Below are 25,079 nucleotides of genomic sequence, written 5' to 3' on the forward strand. Positions count from 1 at the left end.
TCCGTACACACTAACAGGGGTTTATATTTCTCTTATAACAAGCAATTGGTAGGCAGGCAGCTACATTGACAAGGTCATGTCCAATGTCTATACAGTTCTTTTGGTCTTTTTCTCATGCTTACTACTTCAGGGTCCAAGAGATCTAGTCCAGCTGTAGTTCTCATATTTTCATGTAAGCCATGAAGAAAGATGTTGGGCTGGGATAAGCCAGGTCTGCCCATTTTATCAGGAAAGCAGACGTTTCCTCAGAAACTCTTCTATCAGATTTTCCCTCCTATCTCATTGGCCAAGACTGTGTTCCATAGCCATCGGCAGCAGGAAGGGAAGCTAGAAAAGGGTATTAGTATGATCATGATTGGGCTTCCCAGGTGGCTCAAGTGGTAAAGACTCTGCCTGCCAATGCCGGAGACACGGGTTCAATTCCTGGGTGGGGATGATTCCCTGGAGGAGGGCACAGCAACGCTTTCCAGTATTCCTGCCTGGAGAATCCCATGACAGAGGAGCCCCGCAGGCTGCAGTCCATGGGGGTCACAAAGAGTCGGACACGACTGAGTGATTGAGCGTGCACACATGCTTATAATTGGCTCCAACTAATCGTAATTTATTGCCTGGGGTTCTGTTAGCAAGAAGAAAGGAAAAATGATCTGTATTAACAGGCAATTAATCATGTTTCTCACAAGGAGTACCAAGCAATGACAATTCCAGCAATCAGTTTTGTACAGTCTGTGCACAATATCACACCCCTTCCCCAACTTCGCCTCTGTCTAATTGCCCAACCAGACTTCACATCAAGGTTTACCTTTCATACACAGAGACTTACCTCTTGTCTATTCAATATTATTTACTGGTGTAGACAAGATACGTCACTTTGGTTTTAGGGTGTAGAAACACTATGGTTTCAGTTCAAGGCTTTTTTTTTTTCACGAAAAGAACAAAAAACATTTTTTAGAGTTTTGTATCTCAACTGTTAGCACAGGAAGTATGGGCAAGATATAAATCAGATGATTTTTTAAGTTAATTAATTAATTAGACTGCATTAGGTCCTATTTGTGGCATGTGGGATCTTTTAGCCGCAGTGTTCAAACTCTTAGTTATAGCATGTGGGATTGAACCTGGGCCCCCCTGCATGGGAGCTGGGAGTTTTAGCCACTGGACCACCAGGGAAGTCCATAAGTCAAATGATTTTGACTCTGTAACCCAAGACACAGTCAAAGGAGGAGTTAGTCCTATTCCTAGAGCAGTCTTTCATGCCAGTAGGCAAGTTTGTCTTCCCTTCAGCAAGTATTAACTCATGGCAAGAAGGAGGCAAAGTGAATAGTTGAAGCGATTTATTGTCTCCTTTGCCTGCTCTGAGAAGTTAAAACTGCCTTCATCCACAGAAGCCACTGTCTTCCTTGTTGCAGCCAGCTAACACAAATGAATTCCTTCAGCAAACTCTTTTATTTGTGTTGCTTGTTCTTTGAATCGTAGCACAAGTTCTGAGTCATTTAACAAATCAGTGGAATAAACACATGTGTGTATTCAGCCTAGATCATGAACAATAAAAGGATATGGGTTTGCCCTGGACCTCTTCCCCACCCCATCCCACCCTTTGGACTTATTAAAATATACAAATCTGCCTGTAAAAATAATAATGTGAATCTACAACATCCTCAACATTTCTGCAGTTTGCCAGCAGGACTAGCTCTATATATACCAACACCTGAGTTCTTACCCAGGTTAGATGTCAATTCTTTTTCCACTTGGAATACTTTAATGAGTGCTCAACTAATAGATGTTCAACTGTCTAGAATATCTTACATTCTTTCTTTTGTCTTACCAGCTTAGTATTTCCATTCAGGACATTTTACCTCTGTGCAAAGACAGGAGTAGAAGCTGATGAATGGATCAAGATATTACGCTGGAAGTTGGTGAGTTATTCGTGTCTCTGAATGCCTAGTACTCACAAATCACATGTTGATGATTTCAAACTTATTTCTATTGGAAGATTCAGGGAACCCCTGAAAACCAATGGGAAGTCAACATGCAGGCTTGTGGATGAGTCTGTTCATTCTTCTTGAACATGGAAGGGTTGAAGAAAGGAGTAAAGGCAGAAGAATGAGGCTGCACTGGGGTCTCATCGTCAGAGCCTAGCCTAGTGTCTATCAGACCTCTGATATCTATCAGACTTCCTGTTAGTGTGTGGGTGGTCTAAGTCGGCCTGGAGGAGGATGTGTGGTACCAGAAGGACAGATAGAGGAACACTGATATAACTCTATGGTAAAAAGTCCTTTTATATTGTCAGAGAAGGTGGACTTGCCAGAAAGACTTAGCTTAGTGTCCTGTATAATCATTACTTTGTGCAGGTCAAGGACAAAAGTATTTTAATTTATCTACTTTCCATATACCTCCCGGGAGGAAGACAAAGTGCTTCTAAAAACATACTAGTCTCATGCAATTTTTGTGCATGTGTGTGTTTGCAAGTTAGTGAGTTGTTAACCAAGAACTTGTCAAAGCTTTCTCAAATTTTATATAAATACCATCTTTTGAATCCCTTGATGTTTTCAGCTATAGACAGTAATCTCCAATTTTCAAAAGGAAATTAGTTTATATTTAGAATCTTACTAAATAGTCCTTTCTAAATACTGGGATTTTTGCTTTTGGTTGTCTTTTCAGTTTTAGATCCAAAGAACTATAGCCCTCCTTTTGAGATAGTTCCAATGTATTTGGTATTCAGTGGAGAAATACTTTGCCATATGAAGTCTTTGCTTGAATATGAATTATTTTTTATTGTTTGTTTCATAACTTTGAAAGTGACACATAATCATTGTAGAAAATTTAAAGTAAAAACAGCAAATGAATATTTCAGATTTCTCCCTTTGCATATAAACATTTAAAAAAAATTTAATCATTCTGTAGTGTTCTTTATCTGCTTACTTCAGTTAATGTATCATGAACATTTTTCCATATCAATAAATTTAGATTTATATCTTCATTTTGATTCATTAAATAGTGTTGCTATTACTAAAAGTGCTAGGCCAGTTCCCAATTTGTGCATGTTTTAGCAACCACTTTATAGTATTTCTCCTGAGAAAAAAACAGAAAGCAAGAATAAAACTTGGGGAAGTGGGGACATGATAATTACTTGTTGTTGCATAGTTTTCTTACCAGTCAGGATTTCATATTTAATATTTGTTAAAAGTCAAAGTTTGTTATCTTAAAGTTGCTCAATAGTCCATACAGGTGGGTGTGCTTTCTTACAGTCTCAAATAAGAAAACAGCTCGATCAAGGGGATGGCACAGTCCGATCTCGGTCATTCATCTTTCAATAGATGGATCTCCCTTGGTGAGGGAGACCCTGACTCAGGAGCAGGGTGGAATGCTCCCATTGCTGGGATCCACGGCACACTTCACATGAAAACTGACTGAGGGTTTTTCTGTAGAAACAAATCAAAAGCAGATGCAGATTTGGACCATTCAGAAGACACCACATTTGCTGACTCGTGGAAAACTGCTGCCCTGCCCTTCAGGATCCTTCCATCTCCCTGAGAATACTGAAGCATCCTCGTTCTGATGGGAACGGACAGACCACTGCAACCAGGCATGCTGGGTCTTAGAACACACAGTAGGAGATGGTTCTGTATTCTCTCATTGTTGTCCCCAAGCTGGTTGACATTAGTCCCACTCTGCAACATAGTCAGCTCATCTGAGTTCCAGATTGCGCTATTAACCAGGAGGGAAATGGCTATATATGTAGCCTGAAGCTTAAGACTGCTTCTTCAGAAGGTATATTGGAATAGCAAACGTCCAAGATTGGTGGGAGGGCAGTGTTTTGTTTTGTTTAATTTTTCCCTCATTTATACAAAAAACAAAGCAATTTCCAAAACACAAATGGAAAATATTTGTAATATTTATTTTCTCTTTGTAAACAGCTCAGATATCTACTGGGTCCTGTCTTCCCTTCTAATGATAAACCTGTGAGAACTAAATCTCCTGTGGGCTATGAGGCAGAATGATAAAGATAACAGGAGGTACAATCTTAAAAAAATCACCTCTTTTAGTCATTTTGGGGGAAATTTTATAAAGAATGAAAAAGCAAATAGAGGAAGAGTGAGAAAGTCATAGGTAATTCTTAGTTTAATAATAATCATCATGATAATTATTATTGTAACAATAAGAGAGGACTTGTAAGCACTAAGTTATCTTCATCCCACTCTTCTCAAACAGCCTGAAAGAGACTTCTCAAGGAAAGTGTTTTGTAACAATGCCTTCCAAAATGTGAGTGGTAGGTACTGGCCCAAGAGAATACGATGTATCCTGCACTGCAAGGAGCATCCTACGCCTTATTCAAGGGCAACTTCTTTTGCCTACTGAGGGAGCAACACTAATCCACACACGGAGTGTAATGATGTGTTCATTACACAGCATTTTCAAGCCAGGTTAAGGGGGTTGAGATTGGGAGATAAGATACCATCATCCCGAGCTCCTAAGTAGATTCTAACTCCTTCTAGAATCTTCATTAATAATGCTTTAATAGGCTGAAGTTTGAAGGGAGTCCGAAAGTGTAGGAAGAAACCAAATAAAAATGTTGTGGGGCAAAGCTATATTATGACATTGCTCTTGCAGTCCAAAGGGCAGCTTTGTTGATTGAATACATTTCTTGTTATTTGAACATCTAAGGCTCAAAAATACATTTTATATGTTTCAACAAGGTTTTTAATGTATTTTGTAATGTTTGTATCATATGAGATAAAGCAAATGTCAAGTTAAAATGTATTGTGTCAAGTTTGCAAAGTAAGAAGTTAGATATAAATGTTCACCCAGATGTAGTTTCATGTTTTGTTTTTTTTAGATCCAGAGGTGTTTGTGTAGGTAGCATTGTTTCTATGTTTTGTAAAATATGTTGTTTATTTATATCCTTCGGTTGTATCAAAAAGAGCATGATTTTGCTGTGTCTGTAATATTTTGCTATTAAAGTGTTTTTAGTATCTAATTTAAAAGAAATACAGTTGATTAATATCATAAATAGCAATGAAGAATCCACTTTGGTTACACTATGAGTTACTAAGGATTGAAGGATTCAGAGTTGAAGAAATAGTTCCTGTCCTCAAGGAGTTTTTAGTTGAATATGGGCTAGATAAGAAATACATGCATAATAATGCATAAAAGTAAACATGATACATGCTGAGAGTGAGGCAAAGCTAGATGATGGGGTGTCCTTTAGCAGGATGATTGTTCTTGTTTAGTCACTAAGTCTTGTCTGATTGTTTGAGACCCCATGGACTGCAGCACGTCAGGCTTCCCTGTACCTCACCATCTTCAGGAGCTTGCTCAAACTCCTGTCCACTGAGTCGGTGATGCCATCCAACCATCTCATCCTCTGTGGTCCCCTCCTCCTGTCCTCAATTTTTCCCAGCATCAGGGTCTTTTCCAAAGAGTCAGCTCTTTGCATCAGGTGTTCAAATTATTAGAGCTTTAGCTTTAGCATCAGTCCTTCCAATGAATATTCAGGATCGATTTCCTTTTGGATTCAGCATGGAGGAAATCATTCTTTGGGAAGTTTTTGACATAAAAAGGGCAGTCTAACACATGCTATGTCCTACCCCAGACGCTTTACCTGCTCTCAACAACCCTGGAAAGTGGTTGTGATTTCACCTCCTGAGAGACATCAGGAAAAGGGCCTCAAACAAGGGAGGATGTTTTGTGCCAATGGCAGACAAGTGGGGTTGTTTGAGATTATGGCTGTCTGTGTCAAGCTCTGTCACGAACAGTACGAGCTCGTTGTGAAGGAAGTACCTTAAGACCAGGCCGAAGGATCAGCAGTTGTTCTCAGAATTCCTCCGGGGAAAACCTCGCCCCACGCAGCACTGTTGCCTCTGGATGAGGGAAGGCCCCCTCAACGATGGGAATGGCTGTAACTGCCTCCAGGGAAACCTGCCCTTATTCCAGGGCCGCTGGGCAGAACACTTAGCGCTCAGAGTCCTCCCATCCATCCCCAGGTGGCACCCACGACTGGGCTCTGATCCTCTCCTCTCACTCACGCTGGGAGTGCAGCTTAGGGAGTTACACTGTCGACTTCAGGAAGGAGCAAGAGAATTATTACAGGGTGAATATAAATTCTGCCCCTTCCTCCCCTGCTACTTCAGGTCAGCTGCAGCAAACCTGTACTTCTGCCTGTCTTTCCAGCCACATCCAGCCTTACACACTGCTTACCACGGATTCAGGAGTTTCTTAAATTAGCTGTGGAAAAGGGCCAGATTTTTTTTTTTTTTTTATGATCACTGGAATTTTGTAAAATGTAGTTAAGTTAGTTGAAAACTGAAGGAAAAAAACACAACTATCACAATCCTATTTTTTAAATTAAATTCAATAGACTTGGGACTTCCCTGATGGTCCAGTGGCTAAGACACTGAGCGCCCAGTGCAAGCGGCCCAGGTTCAATCCCTGATCAGGGAACTAGATCCTACATGCCGCAACTAAGATGGACGATTCCGTGGGTTGCACCTAAGACCCAGTGCAGCCAAAAAAATAGATAAAATATTTTTAAAAATTAAATAGACATAGTATATGTTTTTTATACCCTTGACTCTCAACTTCCGTAACTTGTCATGTACTAACAAACAGAACAGCAGTGGACTGCCAAGGAAAAGAGACCAGAGCCTTCTTGAGGAAGAATTCATCTCAATGTTGGTATGAATATGCTTAATAACATCTACAGTCCCCTGAATTTATATTAAAGAGGTTATCCTCCATAACATGGATGGGTCTCATTCAAGCAGTTGAAAGACCTTAAGAGCAAAACTGGGGTTTCCACACAGAAAAAATTCCCCCTTTAGATGGCGGGCTCAGCTCCTGCCTGAGATTTTCCAGCTTTCTGGCCTGTCCTACAGATTTGAGTTTTGCCAATTTCCAAACTAGGGTAACCAGCTCCTTGAAATTAATCTAGTTCATATATATCCTACTGGTTGTTTTTTTGGTGAACCCTGAGTGATACAGCTTCCTTTCCCAAGTACCTCATCATCATTTTATTATAGATTGTTATTATTTGCTAAAGTATTTTATTATTTTTGAATAAAAATCTAAGAAGTGCAATAAAATTTACAGTGAAAAGGGTCATTTCTGGGATCTCTGTTCCCCAAGTACCCAGTTCCACTCCAGGGAGGTTATCAATGACATCCCACTCTGTGTATCTCCACGGACACCATCATATCAATACAAGCAAGTATCAACATGCACACGTATTTTTTCTTCCTATACATAAATTGCAGCATTGCACAGTTTCACTGAACACTATTTTTCATTGAATATTATGTTTAGGAGGTCATTCCATCTCAGTAACTAATGTCTTCATTCTTTTTTTCCATTGAGCCAATGCTGAAATTTCTCTAACCAATCAAGTGGGACACTTGAGAGTTGAAAGGAGCACTAATGATTGCACCAAGAACAGCAGGTATAAACTGACAGTGTTTAAAAAAAAAAAAGTCACCTTATTTGATAGATACTTCAGCTGTTTCTAACCTTTAATATTACTAAATTGCAATGAATATACTTGTAATTATGTACTTCTCACATGTCCATATGGGCTGGCAACACAAATATCTAAAAGTGGAATTGGGGGCTTTTGTGTCAACTTCACCAGTTATGGGGTGCCCAAATTAAACATTTTGTGCCCGTGGGTTCTGTTTCTCTGGAGAATCTTAATACAATGTGCATTTGAGCTTGATATAGATTGCCAAATTGTCCGATTTAAAACGGCATAATAATTCACATTTCCATCAGTGGGGAATAAAAAATGTCTGTGCTTTTTGAATCTTTCCCCATTGACTTATGATGTCATCTTTACAATTTTTTATGTCTTATATGTATGTACTAAAGTCTGTTTCTGGGTTATTCTGTTCTACTGATCTGTCTAGTCATACATCTGATGTAGGTTTATACTATCTTTAAAAATAATCTAGTTTTATATTACCTTTTCAAAAATTCCTTAAGTGTTTTACCTTCCAGATGAACTATAGAATAATTTATCTATTATACCTCTTAAAATGGAAATTTTAATGGTAGTACTATTCACTATGCAAAGGTTAAGTATCTCCATTTATTAGTTCTCTCTCCTGGGGGGTATGTATGTATGCACATTGTGTGTGTGTGTGTGTGTGTGTGTGTGTGTGTGTATGTGTGTGTGTGTATAAAATATATAACATATAGATAAAATCACAGTTTTGGTCACCTCATTTATAAAAGACTTTCTTGTTTCATGCATCACTGCACTGGCAAAAACTTCCTGGACACTATTAAATACAAATCGGGATAATGGGAATTCTAGATTTTTATTGATATGTCTAATGCTTCATTAGGTTGTAACAACTGTTTATAGCTTGTTGCAGGTAAAACATTTCTCTTGTCCTTATTCCTTTGTAAAGACTGTTGTCCTTGTTAAATTTTAATGCCTCATACTGTGTTTTCTATAGCATCCTGTACACAGCTTCATCGCAACACTTCCTATGCCTGTTTCATTTACTGAGCTGTACGTTCTTTAACGACAGGTACCACAATTTAGTCTCTTATTTGTAGAGGATGGGAGGAGAATGGAAGGAAGAAGGGAAGGAGGGAGGAAGAAGGAAGGAGGCAGGCCCAGCGCCCAGCCAATCTCACCGCACAACATGAGGGACCGCATTCACTCTTGTGCCATGTAAAATGCATCTTTGGAGCACAGAAATATGATGTACACTTGTGCTCCTTAGAATTCTGCAGTGTGGCACTTCTAGTGGACAGCACACATTTGCTACTCAATGCCAAGTACCAGTGATGAACTCTGTCAAAGAACCCAGGAGGAAATTAAAGCCTTGAATGATGGACTGCATTCCTAAAAATGAAAAGCACATGCTAGAACTGTGATACCAATTACACAGAGATTAAATTAGGCTCCTGGATGAGGTTTATTTTCCAACTGACAACTTATATTAGGTAAAACAGTCTCCAAACTAGACAAGAAACATGTATGTGGTTGAAGGAGTGAATTAAATTACAGAGTTTAAACACTTGAAAACAGTCTGGGGGGAAAAACCTATATAGTGCTCAAACTGTACCTTTAAAAATACTATTTTATTTATCCTCATGTAATGAAAAAGGGGTATACTACCATGTGTACATACATACCAATCCTGGAAACAGAGTTCAATAATGAATCACACATAAATTTTACAAAGAATAAACAAACATTAAAAAAACACTGATTGGTTATAGAAAGCAGAGTGGAAGAAAAAAACCATTAGCTGTCATCTTCATTTCCATTAAAGAGCAGCACCCTCTGAGAAGAAACAAATTAGTAAGACTCACCTATAGTGCACAATAATATATACAAACCGAAGTTAGTGATTGTACTGGTTTTATTCACTTTTCCTAAGCCACTTTATCTTCCTCACGCTCAATGCAAAGAAAATAATATGAAGAAAAATATGTCCTCATTATTCACAATAAAAAGAGTCTGCCTCATTCTGCAGGCCTGGCATATGGTATAAAAGGGAGCACTTCATGGCTCAAGGGGATCAAAGTATCATTTTGATTCTGAGCCACCAAATAGGATCTCATGCATATTTGGTGACTGGACTAACTCCACAGGAGCTGTGATAGACTGAACCATTTCTGTGGTATCCCCATATCGCACTAAATAAGAAACAGCCCTACACAAAAAAACAATAACCATCAACCTGTCCATAAATTCTATCTGTAAGGCTCTTTTTCTAGAGTAAGGTGGATAAAGGGGTCCTTGAGTACATGGATACAAGTGTCGCTGTGGCCTAAAGATTGCTGGATTGATATTGTGTCTGATATGATGAAGAAAATTCCAGATTAAGAAACTTCTACAACTTGTCTCAATTCTTCAAATAATGGAGCAAGTTCCTTTTCCAGGCTGACAATTAGTCCTAAAGCAAAGAGATTAAGAAATTTGAACATTAGAAAAATGTTTATCAAAATTTGTATACTAAAAAGTATATGAGACAGAGTTCATTCTCTATAACTACACTTAAAATACTGTAATTCTGAACAAAACAATTGAAAACCCACACTTATGATGAAGTTTACTTTCATCATCTATTATTAATGTAAATAAAACTATTTATATGTATTAGAAGATGTAAAGTGAATTATATATGTGCTATAATTTTGCTGGAGTTTTATGAAAAACTTTAATTCATTTAAACCTCATTTCAAAATTTGCACCAATTCAGGAATAATACACATGATTTTTACTAAAAAAAACAAAAAGACTTTTTTCCTGAGACAATTTTAATGAACTTTATCAAAAGATAGGTAGATAGCAAAGGAATAATCAGATACTTATTATATAAATTCAGTAAAGCTAAGGCACAAATGGATATTTCAAAGGCAAAAAAGTTTTAAAGATGCCTCATAGGAGTATAAAACACACACGGAAAGAAGCAAGCTAATCTAGTAATCAGTACATCCAGCTTGTTAGTTTCCTAGGGTAGAAGGCTATATATCTTCAATACTGCTTGTTTTTTGCTCAACTAAAGATATTCCTGTCTCACACAGCATTCAAAGCACCTGGGATTCACAAGGAAATGTTCTACTACTAATGTTCTACTGTTCTATTAAATGCTCTACTAAATGTTCTACTACTAATACAATTCTGGAGATTATCATAATTTATAACAACTGATGATTTTATAGTATGATAGTGATTTACCACAACTGAGGTTTAACATATTTAAAATACCGACATCACTACTATCCTATACAATTTACAAAGAGTCTTCACATACAATATTTTATGGCTTGAAAACATTTAGAAATGAAAGACACCCAACAGTTCATTAAATCTTTGAGCAATCTAAATATAGGCTTCAGTGACACAGTTGGAAACAAAACTGGCTCAAATATCTTGGAAAGAAAAAAACAGAAAAGGAGAGAGAAGCAGTTCTAACAGTGGTGAAATCTGGAGACAGACCTTTAAAAAATTCCATCTAAACTAAAACAGAGTAAAAAAATTGTAATTCAACTGAATACTGAATACTGTTACGATTTTACACAAAAATATCCAGTGAAGACCACTGGATATAATGAGATCTTACAATGCTCTCTAGAAAGTACCGCTTCCAAGTGTCTGTCCTCAAATTCTTCCACTTTGAAAAAGAATTGAGTATATTCATCCTAGTCACACTCTTTATATTCCCAAACACATTTACTTTGCCCACTATTGTTCAAGATTTTATAGATTCGTCCTTATGGAACTGAATTCATCCATGATCATTTTTATGTTTTGTTTGGTTATATTCTCTGGTTTTTTTTTTTGCTTTCTGAAACTGTTGTAATGTGAACAAGATACTGTACTAAAGAGGTGAAAATAACATTTAATTTTCCTTTCTATCTTAAATGATCACTTACCTATACATCATCTCATCTGAACTAAAAAATAATAGCACAAGATCAAGATCAAGAAAGCAGTTCTTAGCGCCATTATACAGATATGTATATATACAATTCAGAGAAGTTTTATTTCCAGAAAACAAGGAATAGATGGTAGAGCTGGGCCATGCATTAAGGTTTTCTTACTCTGAATCTGTATTTTTATCATATTGGACTGTTCAGATCCGGTATTATAAAGATTAAAAGCTGTATTTAAGGTAATTAAAACATACCTGTATTAGCACTGCTGCTGGCTATGAAACTCACTACCAAAGGCAAACGATTGAATTGAACCACCTAAAAAGAGAACAAAATCTAAAGTATACTGTTGTATAGTGAAAAGGCGGTAGAATCAAATCAAATATCTTAATCTTTCTAAAAACTTTAAATGTGTAAGATACTAGCTTGACATCATGGTATTACGTCATGAAAGGTGAAAGAGCTGAAAATAATTATTTCCGTAAAACAGACGTACTAATTATCTCTTAGAGACATTACTACCACTTAGCCTGGAAAGTTTCTAAGGTGGGGCTGTGTCTTCCTCATCTTTTTTATCTTCTAAAGCCCTGCAGAGTGTCAATTACATAGTAGGGCTCAATAAATATTTGATAATTAAGGAGCTAAAGGCATTATTTCTCAGTCATTCAAGTGGTTATAACGTCACAATCTTTTGCCTCCTCTGTGCCACTGTAATTTAAATTAATTTACATTTAAGTTAACTTTAAATCAGCTATCTTTTTAAAAAATGTAGCTTAAACCTAACCTTTACCGACTAAATTAAAGGTTAGATGAGCTAGTTATCTTCTGCCTAATGGACACTATGTAACATTTAAAATATGTAACTTTTAAATTTTATATTTTATAAATATATAACTGTTAAAATACAAGTATCACATAGGTATATATTTACATATTTTATAAATACATATTGTGTATATAATATATATTTATATATTTTATAAAAATATAACTTTTAAAATAAAAAATATCAATATGTATCACTGGTGGTGGATGACTTACACCCTGGGAAACACTGCTCTGAAGCAGTGCGTGCTCAGTTGCTCAGTGCTGGAGTGGGTTGCCATGTCCTACTCCAGGGGATCTTCTGGACCCCGGGATCGAAACAGTGTCTCTTGTGTCTCCTGCATTGGCAGGCAGATTCTTTACTACTGTGAACAAGTTACTGATTTATTCTAAAGAAAATACAGCTGGAGATCAAGAGATCTGTAGCAACTAATTTCTTTCCCACAAATAATAACCTCATTTATTTTATATATTTGTATATTTCAAGCCAAATGATGGGATTAGTAGCAATAACAAATAACTATCACTTGACTTTAAGGAAAATCCTGTATCTGTCACAACAACAACAGTGCGTCATTTGAGAAATCACAGCTGTTAAATACGCTAAGGGCACCATCTACTGGAGGTATTAATAACAGTGACCTGACTTACCCTTTTCAGGATAACATATATTTTACTATTTAATCTTTTAATCTAATTATTCATATTAATTAATTCCTGAAGTAAAATGTGAAAAAAAATCACTACAGTTTAACATAACCAATTTGAAGGTTAAGGTGTTAAAATTCCATCACTTTGGAAACCAAAATTTAGAATTATAAAAACAAACTATTCTATACAGAAGAGATACTAATAGTTGAAATCATCAGCAAACCATTTGATAATTATGAACCAACCTGGTAGGTGTTATAGTAACAGATGATACTTTTATTTTTTGAAAGTCCGAGTTTGCTCCCTTGGTCTGTTGCAAGGGCAAAAGTTGATAAGAAACCAGGTCTCAAAGCATGCTCTGGAGCGTTATCATTGGCCACTGGAAATATAAGTGATTTAAGTAAAAATTATGCAGGATATACAATGGGAAGAGATTAAAAAAATAACAAACTTGTAGGGAAAAAAGCCAGCACAAGAGTTACGCTTCACAGCACTGAAGTTCATAACACTAATTGGGTCTCGTCAACTTAGGTAAGAAAAACCATTCAATCAGAAGTTGAGTAATCACAACTAAGGGAATAAATGTTGGTTCTCACAATTTTTCAAAAAATTTCAAATGAATACTAAATGTTTCTATTTTCTTAATATCTAACTTAAAACAGGTCATGATTATCAGCACAATTAATAAATTGAATATTCTGATTAACTAGGAGCAAAGTGAGAATACTGAAAAAAAGCTTCAAAAACCTTTGCTATTACAAAACCCACAGAAACATGATTTGTAGATGATGATAATTCTACACCTGACCACTGACCTAAGTTTTTTACACTCACTGAAAGGGCTAGGTGGAGCTGGTTGTACCATATGTGCTGAGCTTAAGGTTTTAAACACAGAGATCCTCAAAAAGAACACTGGAGCTGGAAAATCTGAGATTATTTTGTTCAAAGTCCTCATTATGGGACTGAGAAAAGGAAGTGATTTGCCCATGGCAACCTATGTTCTGTGCTGGGTTAGGAAGCACACTGGATCACATATCAGAAGATGATGGGTTCTATGACTATCTTGTCACTGACTCATGAGCAACTTGGAGCTGACAATGTACTCTTTGCATCTGACCATTTTCATTAATAAAATGAAAGAACTACATGAGCTAATTTCTAAACTTTGGTTGAATTCTAAAGTCTGAAATTATCTGACATATATGATAACCCCAGGTGGAGAATATATTGTAAACAAAATATGCAGAACGTTATTTAACCTTTCTGTCATATCACACATACTTTAAAAAAAAAAGAGCTAAACCTTAGGCAAAAGGAAATCTTTTCTTTCCTTTTTTTTTTAGGTTAGCCAACTTTTCTTTAGGCAAAAATTCTTGCTAGATTCTGGTTAACTAAAGTAACTGTGAGGTTAAAAGTTTTTCAAAATCTTATTTCCAATAAGGAAGAACAAGAAAGAGTAAACAAAACAATAAATTTATGTTAATTCAAATGTATGGCTGGCTATCCTAAAACCACCAGCAACATTGATGAAAAATATATGCTGGGGGAGTCCGTGGGTATAATATGTCTAGCTGCATATATGCTCATTCTCATCACTCAGATTTACTAATCATTTATATTATACATAAAATGTCTTTAATGGGAAACTGGGCCTTCCATAATCCTTGCTTACACTCTGCATGCTACCATGATGTAGTTGATATATAATAAGTTAAGATTCCAACCTAACCTTCAACACACAAAATCAAACATTTTCTTCCAAACTAAGACTATGTCCTTAATGTATTGAAATGGGTTATTTTTTGCTTGCTTTCTGTATTACTCAGATATAAATATATTTTTATTCAAAAGCAAACATGGCACTGACATGTAATTGCGGCATTTTACCTTTAATGACAGGCACTCCATCTCTATCTGACACAACAATAGCATGGAGCCCCTCAACACTAGAAAGAAAAAGTTAATATATTATAAAACATTGTCTCAAAATATGTACCTTCAAAATCATAATGATAATTCTCATGTATATTTCTGAAAAACCATGACATAAGCTCCTGACATAAGCTGACATAAGTTTATCACTTATAAGCTGACATAAGCTCCTATAACATGTTTGCAAAACTCTTCCACCATAGGAAGCAAAAAGAGACCCAGTTGCTGCCTTCACACAACTTACAATCTAAAAGGAGAGTGGCTATCATTCAGATTACCTCACACAAATGTAAAACTACACCTGTGAGAACTGCCATTAAGAGGTGTGTGAGGCTACGAGAGCTTATAAAAGGAGGGGTAGATTCAGATAGGTGGGTCAGGGAAAGCTTCCCGGAGGAAGTGGTACCTCAGCTGAGACGTTATGGTGATAAAAAAAGTGGAGTGGGGAGATCACTGTAAGCTGAGAGAACAGGACAGAAAGAATGGAGGTCACGGGGCAACCCTTTCAACCACGCCTGCACAAGAAGTAAACAGAATGGTCAAGACCACAGCTCTGAAGTCAGACAGGCCTGGGTTCCTGTTCAGGCTCTGCTGCTTACTGTTTATGCTACCTTGCGTCAGTGACAAAACCTCGCTAAGCCTCAGTTGATATGAAAACGGGGATACTTGTACTCATTTGTGTGTGTAAGTCGTTTCAGGCGTGTTTACCTCTCTGTGATCCCATGGATTGTAGCCCGCCAGGCTCCTCTGTCCATGGGATTCTCCAGGCAGGAATACTGGAGGGGGTTGCCATGCCCTCCTCCAGGGGATCCTCCTGACCCAGGGTCTCCTGCATTGCAGGCAGATTCTTTACTGCTGAGCCTTTGACTACTGTGAAATTTAATACAATGATGCATGCAAAGTGGAGGGCGGCTGGTACACAATTACTATTCAAAAATATGAATTAATCAATGTTGTCATCTGTATACACTGAGAATAACATAATTTGTCCCTGCAATTTATATATGAAATTATTAGTGAGAATTCCTAGAGCCCCAAAATGTTAAAAATTATAATGGGGAAAGATTCAAATCATCATCATTTACACCGGGCTTCCACATGGTGGAAGAATCCGCCTGCTATTGCAAGAGACGTTGCCACAGTCACCCCAGTCTTTAGCAACCACTTCCCAGACTGGTCAGCAGCCATCATTACTGAGGCAAGATCCTCCACCAGCCAAACCATTAAGACTCATTAAAGGCTCAGATGATGGTTAGCACTTTTTAGCAATAAAGTATTTTTTACCTAACAATGTACATTGTTTTTTAAGACACCATGTTATTACACACTTAACAAACTACAATAGAGTGTAAACATAACTTTTATATGCAACAGGAAACAAAAAAAATTGTGACTCACTTTATCTCAATATTCACTTTACTGCAGTGGTCTGGAACCAAACCCACAATCTCTCTGAGGCATGCCTGTATCTTAAAATATCTGCAAACTGCAACGTTTGCTGTTCCTACTATATCCCCGAATAAATCGATGATTGTTACTAGCTTAAGAAAGAGAAGTATTAACTTAATATTTTAGCTTAGGAATGAGGAGTATTACTATTAACTTAATGTGCAGGTGCATAAAATATCTCTGAAGGTAACAGTGGGTGTCTCTGAGACAGGGATTGTGTGACTGGAGGACAGGGATAAGAAGCTCCTCACTCTGTGTCCTTCAATTAACTTTTGAATCTTGAACTTTATAAATATATTGCCTACTCAAAACGTGGTAGTGTATCCAACTTTCTGTGACTCCATGGACTGTAGCCACGGAGTGGGTAGGCATTTCCTTCTCCAAAGGAACTTTCTGACCCAGGGATTGAACTTGGGTCTCCTGCATTGCAAAAACCTGTGAATCACTATACTGTATATCCCCATGCAGATGCAGCAATTAGGTCTTAAAAGCAGTATTAAAAATAAAGGCAAGTTCTTAGGTTTTTTAATCCAGTAAACTGCTATGAAAGAACTCTAAAGTGGCAAGAAACTGGGTTCCAGCCCTTCACATTCACTAGCTATTTAATTTAGACAAGTCATATAATTTCTCTGGGGTTCATGTTGTTTATCTGCAAACTCAAACTGCATCACTTGTGCTACCTAAGATTATGTTAGGTATTTGAAAGTGCTAAATAACAGCATAACATAATATTAGTCTAAGATAAACAGAAACAAAATACTAAACAAAACCAACACGTTAAGCAGAATTTATTTAATAACAAATGAGTTATTTTTTACCTTGGTAATTTTTTATACAGGAATCGTTTTAGATCCTGAAAGAGAGTATAAAAATTATATTATAATAATATGCCTGGAACTGGTTCTCTAGACACTGTCCTATCCACATCTCAGGTACCTTAAGTATTCATTCACAACCATTCTTGCTTATGCTTTCTCATTTTGCTTTTGATGCTTTAAGGAGTGGAGTAACTTGCAACAACTAATTTTTTTCTCTAAGCCTCAGTTTCATTATGTGTTGAGTAAGCATAATTAAAGAACCTACATTATAAGACTGTTACTAAAGTTTATTGAGAACACTCATGTCAACTGATTAGCATATCCAGCAGCAGAAACACAAATAAATATTAGCTATAATATTAGATCATACTTCTCATACTACTGTACATCTTGTTGCTAACTTTGAGTTCACTTGAGAATATATTATATTTTTCCACATCCACACTTTTTAGATCTGAGGTAAGTTGACTAACTTCGCGAAACTCGGTTTTCTTACATGACTAAAGACAAATGACAATGTGTGTCAAGTATTCAGCATGGAACATAATTATAACTTAAAAAAAAAATAGAAGACTACTTAGTCTCATTACACTCTCTCATCTGGGGAATCTCACTGACAATCCAGGTAGCAATCATGAGCTCTACATAGACAAATCAGATACACATTGTTTTGACGCTCTAATTCCTACTACTCTCCAAACCTGAATGCTCATTTTATTTCATGGTATCACCACCAGCTTACCTTTGCTTTCATCTTAAACACAAAATCACAAAACTCAGCTCATCGTTTTTCATCCAAAATCTAGATTTCCCCAATCTCTTCCTGTGTCCACTAATGGCACCACTATTCCCTGTTACTTAGCTTTGAAATTTAAGGTAATATAATAACCCTAAACTCATATGTGTCACTTTAAAAACCATTTGTGAAGTCAAGTATTTTTAAACTGATGTTCTTCTCTCCTTTTCAGATGACATTACAATTTAGGTTCATTTTAATACTTATGACTTATACCAGCCTCCTTATGACAGTCTACCACTTCTATCTCACACATTTCTACACAATGCTAATAATCATATAATTCTCCTTCTCTAAATGGACAGTTGCAGTGACGCTCAACCCCGGCTATGGAAAACACCAGCAGAGTATAAAAAGAACTCTGACGCCTGTATTGGAAATGCTCCCCAGAGGATTCCCCATGCAGCCAAGATCAAGAACCAATGTTTGAATGGCTCTCCACTGTTCACCGAATTATGCACAAATCCTGTAGATATCTGAGGCTCTCTACAATATGGATGGTCTACAACTCATTTTATAGTCCTGCTTCCTACCACTCCCTCATACATTTCCTCAGCCCCAGATGAAATGGACTGTTCACAGCTCTGCAACACACATCTTTCTGTTTCCTATCTTTAACTTTGCTAGTGCTTTCATTCCAACTATTAATAGTAATACCCTCTGGATCTTACTTAAAAAAAATTGCTACTCATCAATTAGAGCTAATCTCAACCACCAAATACTCCAAACAGGCTTCCCTGATAAAGACAAACTGATGTAATCCCTCTCTTCTCTGAATTTTCATGCAATAATGTATGCATATCTATGATCACTTGCCTACTGTACTTTTTTTTTTAACCTTTAAAAATCCTTAAGGGGAGAAATTATACCTTAGTTATCTTTATTTCTACCACAGCCCTTATTAGAACAATCTTTTCAAGCGAGATGCTCAAAAGAATTTAGTGATTTGATTATGCCTGGAGAATAAGGCCTCAAAAATATACTGGAAGACATCCAAAAATGGAGGGAAAAAGACATAAAAAATTGCTAAATGTTGAAACACATAATCCTGCAACCTAAAAGAAAAATCAGATTCATACTGTTGAATAATCATTTAGTGTAGTTAAGAGCATGGATTCTGGAGTCTGCCTCGGTTGGTATCCTGACTCAGCAACAAACTAGCTGTGTAATCTGAGGAAGTTACTTGATCCTTCTGTGACTTAGCATCATCTATTAACACAGTGATAAAAATAACAGTGCATATCTCATGAAAGTTATTGTAATAATTAAATGAGTATACGTTCAATGTTCCAAAGAATATTTAGCATGTATGTAAGCAAAATGTGCGTGTGTTAGTTGCTTAGTTGTGTCTGACTCTCTGCAACCCCACAGACTGCAGCCCACCAGGTTCCTCTGTTCATGGGGTTCTCCAGGCAAGAACACTCGAGTGGGTTGCCATTTGCTTCTCCAAAAGGAACTATAGGAAGAAAGTGAAGTCGCTCAGTCGTGTCTGACTCTTTGTGACCCCATGGACTGTAGCCTATCAGGCTCCCCCACCCATGGAATTTTTCAGGCAAGAATACTGGAGCGGGTTGCCATTTCCTTCTCCAATATAAGCAAAATAACACTATGTAAAAATATAACAGCATGTAAAATATAAACAAATATTAATAATATTAATTCCCTGTTGTTTTCAGAAACTAGTACAATTAAGTTTCCTAAATGTAGAATTTTGGTTGTATTGCTGTGTTAAAAAGGCAATGGTTATAAATCATCTGAAATTGCTACAGTGAACCAAAGAGACATAATTGGAAAAAGATTCAGAGCAGCAAACCATCATTTAGAAACTGAAATGGTAAATATGCAGAACCTGTCTTATGCCCACAGAACTGGGGCGTGGGAAAAATAAAACTGTCTCAACCTCAGGCACCTTTAGTGGCTTCTACCCCCATTCCAGGCAGAAACTCAGGGCCCCGAAAATCACTGCTTTAGTCTCTGACTTCAGATCCTAGACAGAGTAACTGGAGGGAGGCGGTAAGACGAAACGGGTTTCTGTTTGGGAAGCGCTACTGCTCCCCACCCAGGAGTCTCAACCTGCTCTCCACTCTCCCCTTCCTGTTATGTGGGGGTGTTAACTCACATCCGCCATGATGAACCCCTTTCTCCCGCAGGATCAATCTCCACGCCTGAAAGAGAAACTCCAGGTGACTCTCCCCTCAATACTTCTCTCCCTCCCCACCCCCCAACCTAATAAGCAATGTCAGCTCTCCGCTGGGTCAGGCAAGGATCCACGGCTCCAGGGCTCCAGCCAGGGAGGCTGATTAGAGTCGGAGTTCCCAAATACTCAGGCGGGTAACCGAGATGCCTGACAGCCCACTCCACCCTCTAACCCCCCAAATCCGAGCTCAACCAGGAGGCGAAAGCGGCGTCTTTTCTTCCGTTTCACCGCCCGCACCACTTGCGGCCTAAGCCACCGGGCAAAGTGGCTGCAGTTACCTGGGTTTCTGGGCTGCCTGGTTCTCTGAACTGTCACTTCAGGGACAACTTTTGGGACAGGTTCCTCTAAAAGCCGCAGTCACATGATTTGTGACCTCTTCTGTGCTCCCGGAAGCACTTCCCAAGACTCCGACGCTAGGTGACGCGAGATTTCCGGGGAGGTACTTCGACAAGGGAGCGCGCATTTGCGCAATCAGCCCCGGCTCACGCCCCGCGGGTGCTTTTTGCTTCTGTGCGGAGTTCCGGCTGTCCTGGACCTCTGAATAGAGATTGCTTTGAGATCGCGGAACCCTAAAGATTCCCAGAATACGCAAGCAAGAAAACGTATTTGTTTGTGGAAGGTGCATAAATTTCATTTTTTTTTTTAAGGGCCCGTTATCTTAAAACCTCTTCTTGTAGATGAATAAATTTAAAGGGAGTGGTGTTACATACTGAACAGCAAGCTCCAGATTGCCCGTGGTGAGAAGCCCCAGGTCCGTCGGTCTCTGATCGTAATTTAATAATCTTTCGGCTTTCCCATGCGAGCTACCCTCGGACTGTGACTTGTCTGGATTGAATCAAGGATCCTTGAGCTTTCTGGAGATCTCATTAATGTGTGTACATCAAGCTTCTACATATGCAGACATGGAGCAACCTTCTTTTATTGGCTCTTGATTCAGAAGACCGTACTTTTAAGGACTGTCTATAATTTTTTATTTGGTGCATTGCTTGTTTGCACGTTGAAGGAAAACCTACAGTAAGTGGTAGGAGAATGAGGTCTCGGGGAACTTCTCTTCCACAGATCACCAAGTTCAGTTCAATTGCTCAGTCTTGTCCCAGTTTTTGCGACCCCATGGACTGCAGCACGCCAGGCTTCCCTGTCCTTCACCAATTCCCAGAACTTGCTCAAACTCTTGTCTATCTTATCCTCTGTCGTCGCCTTCTCCTCCTGCTTTCAGTCTTTCCCAGCATCAGAGTCTTTTCTAATAAGTCACCTTCGCATCAGGTGGCCAAATATTGGAGCTTCAGCAACAGCGTCAACCTTTCCAATGAAAATTCAGGGTTGATTTCCTTTAGGATTGACTGGTTTGAGCTCCTTGAAATCCAAGGGATCCTTGAAAATAGAAGTGCAAAAGGAACCAGCTACAGACCAAGGTGTGGTGGAAAGATACTAATTTGCTAGTTACCCTTAGGAGGATGAAATGGTAAGTTACAAAGCACCTTTGTCATGATCTTTGTCATTATAAGAGAACTTGACAGTTCCATAGCAACTGACATCATTGAATACCACTTTCTTTTCCTTCCTTTGATTTCTTAGCCTCTAGAACACTGCACTTATTTTACTCACCCAGTCTCCTCACTCTTAAAGGTCTGATTCTTCTGCTGTTTTTCTTTCCACAGTATCCTGAGAATGTGATTCCTAAATCTGCACCTTTCCTGTGAGTTCGAGGTTCACATTTTCAGCTGCTTGTTGGATATTGTATATTTCTACATACCTCTGTCAGTTCTAACTCAAAGGTACTAAAAACTCCAGTAAACTGTTTGCTGATCTTTGTCCTTTTTGGTTCCATGATTCTGTCAGGTATCATGTTTGCTCTTTCCTTTCTCATGTCCTTTTCTCACTTAACAAAGATTTTTTACGTCTATATTTTTTTCAGCTCTTCATTCAACCTTTAGTGTATTCAGAAAGACTATATCAATAGACACTTAAGGAAGCCCAGTTAAACCTTTCTAAAACACTGTACGTTACCGCTGACCAAACAAATCTTTAGTGACATACCATTGCAGACAATAGTTGACATAGTCTTTAATCATTTTATTTTACTTGCAAATGCGATCTAATGTGAATCCTGTTTTTCAGCCAAATTGATTATCTCACCCTTCCATCAAAATGACTCATTATCCCAGGCAGTTGTGGAGGTTCCTGAATTTGAAATGTTTATTTTCCCTGTAGGAGAGGAAAAACTTCCTTATGCCTTATTAGATTTTGTGGCTGGGGCTAACAATGAAATTAACAGACAGATTGACAGGAGCAAAACATACAAATTCATTTACTATTTTTACATGTACATGAGAGTCTTCAGAAGAAATGAAGATCCAAAACTTCGTTAGGCCCGAAAATTTATATGTCATTTTACACAAAGAACAATAAACTGTGAGGATGAGACAAAACAAGGGGCTTAGGCTAAGAGCAGTAAATTGTATGATGGTGACTATTAAACATATGGAATAAACTAATGGAAAATAAGGGTTATTTTAGTAGGTTTGTTTATACAGGTCCATTTCAGTGTCAGTCCCATCTCTGGTGATAAGAATGTTCTTCTCTTCCTGCTAGAAGGAGGGCACATTTCTCATGGGAAGTTTTACGACAAACCTTTAAGTGAAGGTGGGAGGTCAGAGAGTCTTTCATGTATTTGCTGTGGCATATTTCAGGGTGGCATGTTCTAAACCCCTTCATTTTCTACCTTAGCTATTTAAATCTTGTTTCCTTATAACACCTTCTCATCCATCACATTCTCTTGAATGCTCCTATATATTACCAAGAATAACTGACATTTATTTGTGCATAATTATGTGTCATAGCTTTAATTTGCTTACCCAGTGAGACCATAGGAGGGGTCATGGTTTCAATTTTTTTTTCAGTTTCTTACAATGCCTGTTTCTTGCACTCTGTAGGTACGCATTCAACATTTGTAGAATGAAAGTGATTATGAGAAGTCATGAGTCTTGACCCTGACTAAAACTCATTTCTCATTTCCCCCCCATTTCTCCCCTCCATTTGCCCCTAAGTTTGGAGGCAAATAAAAATATGAACTCTAGCAAGACTTCTAATTTCTGGAAGCATTACTTTTCATTTTAACAAAATCATCCATCTTAATGACATTATTACATAGTAGTTGACCTGGAAAACATTGCTGATTTCTTTCTTCCTCTTGAGTGGCAAGAAGGGAGAGCACAGCTTTCCAAGATCTTCAGATACCAGATACTACCACTAATGTCTGCAAATTGAAATACCTAGGAAGATTTTTAATTTCCAAGCATGGTGGTTTCTAAATTATGGCACGTCAGTAGAGTTCCTTATGTACTCAGACTGATCTGTTTGCATTTACCCACCAGTAACACTGCTGTTGGTCCAGGACTAAGGGAAATATTTACTGTCCTAAAAGATTATCAGCACGATGTGTCAGTTCTCCAAAGTGGGATGTAACAGATGATTGCTGAGGTTCCGAAAGAAAGACATTGTATGCGTGCCTATGCACATAAAATTTTTATCTCATTATACAAATTTGCTGTTTTGCATAATAGTACATTATATAGTTAACAAACATACACATGCTCTGACTTTGTTATATCAGAGCCTTTGTTTCTGCTTCTCTTTAGCGTAAATTTCTCTCAGCTGTTGAAGACAGCTTAAAAAAAATTTTTGTTTAATTTCAATTTTTAAAAAAATTCTGGTTTCCTATCAGAAAATAAACAGTCATCTGAATTAAGGCTGGTTCCACTGTCTGTGTAAAAATTTTAGCTGGTATGCAAACTCAAATGGGAAGGAGAGGCTTGCCGATTCTCCAACATACAAAAATGAAAATTTTATAACTTACACTGGCCAAGTTGTAAAATGTCTTATAAATTTTGATTCTGCCTGTGGTTTGGAATTTGGTCCGTGGAAAATACAATTTAAGATCTATACAATTACTTTCTCTTCTTCTCTACTATCATCCATTGTTATCACACACCACTCACTTCAGAAATCACTAATTCCCTTGATCTCTGGCTTCCATCTAATACTGAAATTACTCACTTGTCAACATCTTAGACACCCCTGCCATCTTTCCTGCCTGACATAACCTCAAATTTGGATGAACTAAATAAGTGTACTCTCCATGTCTATGCCAAGGCTGCTGAGTTAAGCTGGAAAAAATAGACAACATTTAACGGACTGTAAATTCTGTCAATAGTGTGGTAGCCACAGAAATCCTCCTTTTCACTAGTCAGCTGACTCAGTGAGAATGATTCCTTCAAACTGTCTTCATTCTAAGCATCTGCTTATCATCCTTTCCATTCCCCAATTTTACATAAATTGCTTATTTCATTAAGAAAATACAAGCCATAATACTGAGCCACTAATGCTACAAATCTGCTTTTGTACTCATCCTCTGTATATTCCTTTCTGAAAGAATGCTGGTGGTGTCACATAGCTAAAGTAATCATTCCATCTTTGCAATGGCTCCAACATCCTCTGGACTATCAAGTGCTTAATGCTATTCTTCTTCTTTTTCTCTATCTTTATTCTTTCACTTTATACTTGCCCCTTTCCATCAGAATACAAAGAATTAGTAAGGTCGATCATGTAATAGTAAGTCTTCATGTAATAAATAGTAATTGAAAAAATAAAAGCCTTCTTAGAAACCACATCTTCTTCCAGCTACCACCCTTTTTCTCTACTTCTGTTCACAGCCAGATTTTTACAAAGTTTTTTAATTGCTGCCTCCATTTATCCCAAATCTAATCAATCAAATAATTCTCTTGATTCTACATCCTATCTCAAAATCAATCACTATATCTATTTCTACTCTGGTGCAAGCCATCGTCATCTCTCCCTGACAATACTTCCTATCATTCCTACATTAATTTTTGCCCTCCAGTCTTTGCACAGCAACTAAAATGTTATTTTAAAAACGCAAATCTCATCAGATTAACTCCTTCATTAGAAGTCTCAAAGAGAAAAAAAAAAGTCTCAAAGATTTTCTTTGAACACACATCCTCATATA

The 25,079-nt window shown here is 37.6% G+C and overlaps 2 protein-coding genes and 1 long non-coding RNA gene across 4 annotated transcripts in view; 2 read left to right on the forward strand and 1 right to left on the reverse strand.

Moving 5' to 3' along the window:
- Positions 1-4,983, forward strand: part of DAPP1 (dual adaptor of phosphotyrosine and 3-phosphoinositides 1) — a 55,315-nt gene extending 50,332 nt beyond the window's left edge. The window contains exons 8-9 of one of the 2 annotated variants that reach the window (XM_070452169.1): positions 1,823-1,910; positions 3,423-4,983. In XM_070452169.1, coding sequence (XP_070308270.1) covers positions 1,823-1,910; positions 3,423-3,479 — 145 coding nt within the window. In that variant the 3' untranslated portion in view covers positions 3,480-4,983. Of the gene's footprint in view, positions 1-1,822; positions 1,911-3,242 lie in introns of both variants that reach the window. The other variant, XM_020884231.2, reaches the window with a different exon arrangement.
- Positions 4,984-8,896: 3,913 nt separating this feature from the next.
- LAMTOR3 (late endosomal/lysosomal adaptor, MAPK and MTOR activator 3) lies at positions 8,897-20,441 on the reverse strand. Its single transcript, XM_020884232.2, has 7 exons — positions 20,332-20,441; positions 19,976-20,021; positions 17,061-17,095; positions 14,749-14,807; positions 13,107-13,240; positions 11,640-11,703; positions 8,897-9,902 (listed from the first exon to the last, which is right to left on the reverse strand). Exons 2-7 carry the CDS (start codon positions 19,982-19,984, stop codon positions 9,829-9,831), a joined length of 375 nt encoding a protein of 124 aa, XP_020739891.1. The 5' UTR covers positions 19,985-20,021; positions 20,332-20,441; the 3' UTR covers positions 8,897-9,828.
- Positions 20,442-20,497: 56 nt separating this feature from the next.
- On the forward strand, positions 20,498-22,558 carry LOC139030229 (uncharacterized). Its single transcript, XR_011482522.1, has 2 exons — positions 20,498-21,515; positions 21,712-22,558. It is a non-coding gene; the product is annotated as an uncharacterized lncRNA (long non-coding RNA).
- Positions 22,559-25,079: the final 2,521 nt, after the last annotated feature.

The sequence above is a fragment of the Odocoileus virginianus genome, chromosome 21, assembly GCF_023699985.2.
Source record: "Odocoileus virginianus isolate 20LAN1187 ecotype Illinois chromosome 21, Ovbor_1.2, whole genome shotgun sequence".
Classification (NCBI taxonomy): Eukaryota; Metazoa; Chordata; class Mammalia; order Artiodactyla; family Cervidae; genus Odocoileus; species Odocoileus virginianus.